This window comes from Ambystoma mexicanum, chromosome 13 (genome assembly GCF_040938575.1).
Source record: "Ambystoma mexicanum isolate Mex_15411 chromosome 13, UKY_AmexF1_1, whole genome shotgun sequence".
Classification (NCBI taxonomy): domain Eukaryota; kingdom Metazoa; phylum Chordata; class Amphibia; order Caudata; family Ambystomatidae; genus Ambystoma; species Ambystoma mexicanum.
Window position 1 is genome coordinate 745,684,191 of NC_090938.1, and position 4,228 is coordinate 745,688,418.

The 4,228-nt window shown below is 48.1% G+C and overlaps 1 protein-coding gene across 1 annotated transcript; it reads left to right on the top strand.

Moving 5' to 3' along the window:
* Positions 1-1,296: 1,296 nt before the first annotated feature.
* On the top strand, positions 1,297-2,109 carry LOC138520523 (GATA zinc finger domain-containing protein 10-like). Its single transcript, XM_069632871.1, has one exon. The coding sequence runs from the start codon at positions 1,297-1,299 to the stop codon at positions 2,107-2,109; it is 813 nt and encodes a 270-aa protein (XP_069488972.1).
* Positions 2,110-4,228: the final 2,119 nt, after the last annotated feature.

Sequence of the window (4,228 nt, forward strand, 5' to 3'; positions counted from 1 at the left end):
GTAGGTTTGAACAAATTGAACCGAATGTGAGAACAGCGTTCAGTCACAACAGCAGTTTGAATGCAAACAGAGTAAAAAAAAAAACCTGTCAGATTGAATGATTATTACCTAGGTTAAATTGCCACAAATTAAAGGGAAGAGATGTGTTCTGATGTATACTTTTCTTATTCTGTGTTCTGGTGTTTACTTTTCTTATTTCTCACTTAAAATGGTTATTTGTACATCCTATGTAGTGTTGACAAAACAGAGTGATTGTGATGTAACGAAGTTCTAATGAGAATGTTTTGGCTTCATTGTATGTTCTATGGTAGTCAGTTGGAGCCTGCCTCTAAAGGGGGTGCCTGCTGTCTACGTGTGATCTTAATAAAGTACTTCTGAACTTGTTTGCCGTCTGGACCTCGAACTTAACAAGTAGAGAGGATAGAAAAGGAGCGCAAACGCGCAGAGACTAAAGATATCACGAAAACCAAGAGAACCCCAGAAAAGGGAAGGGTATGAGTGCTAGTGAAAGCTGAAAAATACGAGTAAGCGTCAGAGCACAGGAAATCCAGGTGCAACGCACCGCGGTGCAGTGTGAGTGTCCGTATATCCATGGCGGCGGCCATCTTGGAAAGAACTAGACCGCAACAAACGGAACGGCAAGAAATGTAGTGGAAAACTAGAGACGCCGCCATCGGTCCCATGTTTTCCATGAAGGCATGACACCCTGATGTTCCCCTAAATGTAACCGTCTGTGGCACCTACATTTATAACTTGACGACGAGTGAAGGTTCACATGCTTGCCGCAGTGGGAAACTCTTCATCCCTGGATGTTACTGCGTCGTTACCTTAAGACCTTGCTCAAATACTATGTGATAGGATGGGCTAGGGGAAGAAAAAGCAAGAAAATCTGAAGTCAAAAAGCAATCTTGGAATGACGGCCATGGATCTACACTCGAGTTCAGACGTGGGTGTGTTCACATGCACCAAACAACTTTGATAGCATTGGACTAGGCCGGCAATGTTTTGGCATTCCTCGGTAGCAGCGATTACTGCAGAATAAAATGGCGGCTTTACAGTCAGTTCAAGAACCGCTCAACTAAATTGAAGATCCATTTTCCCTAACCCATTTATCTCCCCCTTCACTGCCCTTTCACATCAGTTCTCATTTGTTTCCTTGAAAGATTCTAGTTTATCAAAAATCCAAGATGTGGTCTGGTGTAAAAAGGCGATTCTGAAGACTAAAAGGGGGAGCCGCTTCTCCACATCTGGCGTCATTGTGTTATACCTACCTTCTGTAATGGGAAGCATTGAATAATGCCATCTGCTTTGGGTCTTCGTGGCAGTGTCTTGTTGGCCAGAGATGAGGCAAAGACAGTGAGAAACACTGGGAAAGGATACGTGAATTTGGCTGGAGCAGTTCTTGGTTCTCTCAAACAGCCCCACCAGCAGGTGAGGATTCGCCAGCAGCTCGTTAGCTTGGGTCAGGCGTCCCACCAGCAGGTGATGATTTGCCAGCAGCTCGTTAGCCGGGGTCAGGCGTCCCACCAGCAGGTGATGATTCGCCAGCAGCTCGTTAGCCGGGGTCAGGCGTCCCACCAGCAGGTGATGATTCGCCAGCAGCTCGTTAGCCGGGGTCAGGCATCCCACCAGCAGGTGATGATTCGCCAGCAGCTCGTTAGCCTGGGTCAGGCACCCCACCAGCAGGTGATGATTCGCCAGCAGCTCGTTAGCCGGGGTCAGGCGTCCCACCAGCAGGTGATGATTCGCCAGCAGCTCGTTAGCCGGGGTCAGGCGTCCCACCAGCAGGTGATGATTCGCCAGCAGCTCGTTAGCCGGGGTCAGGCGTCCCACCAGCAGGTGATGATTCGCCAGCAGCTCGTTAGCCGGGGTCAGGCGTCCCACCAGCAGGTGATGATTCGCCAGCAGCTCGTTAGCCAGGGTCAGGCGTCCCACCAGCAGGTGATGATTCGCCAGCAGCTCGTTAGCCGGGGTCAGGCATCCCACCAGCAGGTGATGATTCGCCAGCAGCTCGTTAGCCTGGGTCAGGCATCCCACCAGCAGGTGATGATTCGCCAGCAGCTCATTAGCCGTGGTCAGGTGGACCTCTGTGTTCACAGGGATCTGTGACAGAGACTAGAGGTAGTCAAGAGACCTCCTAAGACTGGGGTGTCTGAGCATGTGGCTGCTACTCCACACACATCCCTGCAACTTGTGGTGGCCAGAGAGAAGTTCTGATTCAGTGGCCAAGTTAGAATGTGATCTGGTACATGTGCTGTGTTCTGCTCTGATGACTTACTTCATATATGATGTCATGCTTACACTGAAATATGGTGTAGTGGCTATACTATCATTTCATTTACTGTTTAAACTGAGACGTAATCCAGTTGCTAAGCTCAGATGTAATATAGTGGTTAGGTTAAACGTTTGGCTTTCGGGCATGCTAAGATGCAATACAGTGGCTAATATGAATTCAGATTTAGGGGACTAGTTGGTTTGGACAATTGAGAGGTGGTCTAGTGGCTAAGTCCAAATGTGATTGAGTGGTTAAGTTGACACATGTCCAGTGTCCAAATTGTGATGTGGTGTAGCAGCTAAGTCGATATGTGTTCTAGTGGCTAAGTTGAGATGTACTCTACTGGCTAAATTGAGATGTACTCTACTGGCTTAGTTGAGATGTGGTCTGGTGGCTAAGTTGATATGTGATCTAGTGGCTAAGTTGAGGTGTGTTCTAGTGACAAGGTTGAGATGTGTTCTAGTGGCCAAGCTGAGATGTGTTCGAGTGACTATGTTGAGATTTGATGTGGTAACTAAGTTTAATACATCTCTAGTGTATAAATTGAGATGTGCTGTAGTTACTATTTTGGGGTGCTGTCCAATGGCTATGTAGCTGACCCTGTAATCAAGAACCCTGATTTATATTTGCGTCTTGCTCGCCTGTGTGTTTTAGAGCTAATCACTTTATCACCCTGTGCCTCTGTTCCTTCTTTAAAAACACATTGTGAATGTTTGGAAACAGGCTAATCTCCAGCACTACATTCAAAAGCGTAGATTTGAAAATCTTTTAATTTTATTGTTCATTTATAACGCGCTTAATACCAGCAAGTGGTTTCTAAGCGCCGGATTGGGATTCAAACCTGTGTTGCGCAGCCTTGTCTTACCTCCAAGACAAAAGCGTTGCTCCTGAGCTATCCATCATCTCACCTGAATAAAAAAGGGATCTGTAAAATACACTTAATTCTTACCCGCCCGACCCTCTTCTCCTCAACCTGCGTCCTCAAGAACCCGTCGTTTTTCCCAGTACCCACCAGCCCAGATACTCAGACCGCCCACTAAACTCTGTACCATATTTCAGAGACAATCCACGAATCATCAATCCTCTGGCTTTATTCCTTCTCCCCTTCGCATCTCTCTAAGCCAGCACACCACCTGACCCCGTCCCGCCCTGACACTATAGCGCCCCCTAGCTTCAGTGGCAAGGATGCTAAGTGACCCTCAGCTCCACCCCATGCCTACCCACCCTTTCAGTTCACAATTTAGAGAAAGGTGGCACCAAGGAGCTCTCATGCAAACTTGGATGTTGTGGTGAGTCTATACGCCAGTGTTAAGAGACAATTGCAATCACAAGTGAGATGTGCAGTACGTCATGATACTGTGCTGTACGTCATGATACTGTGCTGTATTGTCTGCATGTATTTTGAACAAAGAGTGTTTTTATAGACAGATGTTGCTTCCATATCAGTGCTTAAAATATTTGCACTTTTTTGTGTAAGGTTCCAGTGTGCGTATTACAGAGGCATGTCAACACGTGTTTCGTGCAGCCTAAAAGTGCCTTTTCAAGCATTGTGGCACTTATGGGACATCCGATTGAACCCGCATATCTAGGGCCCGAGGTGTGCCTGCTTCTGAACCCACATATCTAGGGCCCGAGGTGCGCCTGCTTCTAAACCTGCATATCTAGGGCCCGAGGTGCGCCTGCTTCTGAACTCGCATATCTAGGGCCCGAGGTGCGCCTGCTTCTGAACCCGCATATCTAGGGCCCGAGGTCCGCCTGCTTCTGAACCCGCATATCTAGGGCCCAGGATGTGCCTGCTCTGAACACGCATATCTATGGCCCGAGGTGTGCCTGCTTCTGAACCCGCATATCTAGGGCCTAGGGTGTGCCTGCTTCTGAACCCGCATATCTAGAGCCCGAGGTGCGCCTTCTTCTGAACTCGCATATCTAGGGCCCGAGGTGTGCCTGCTTCTG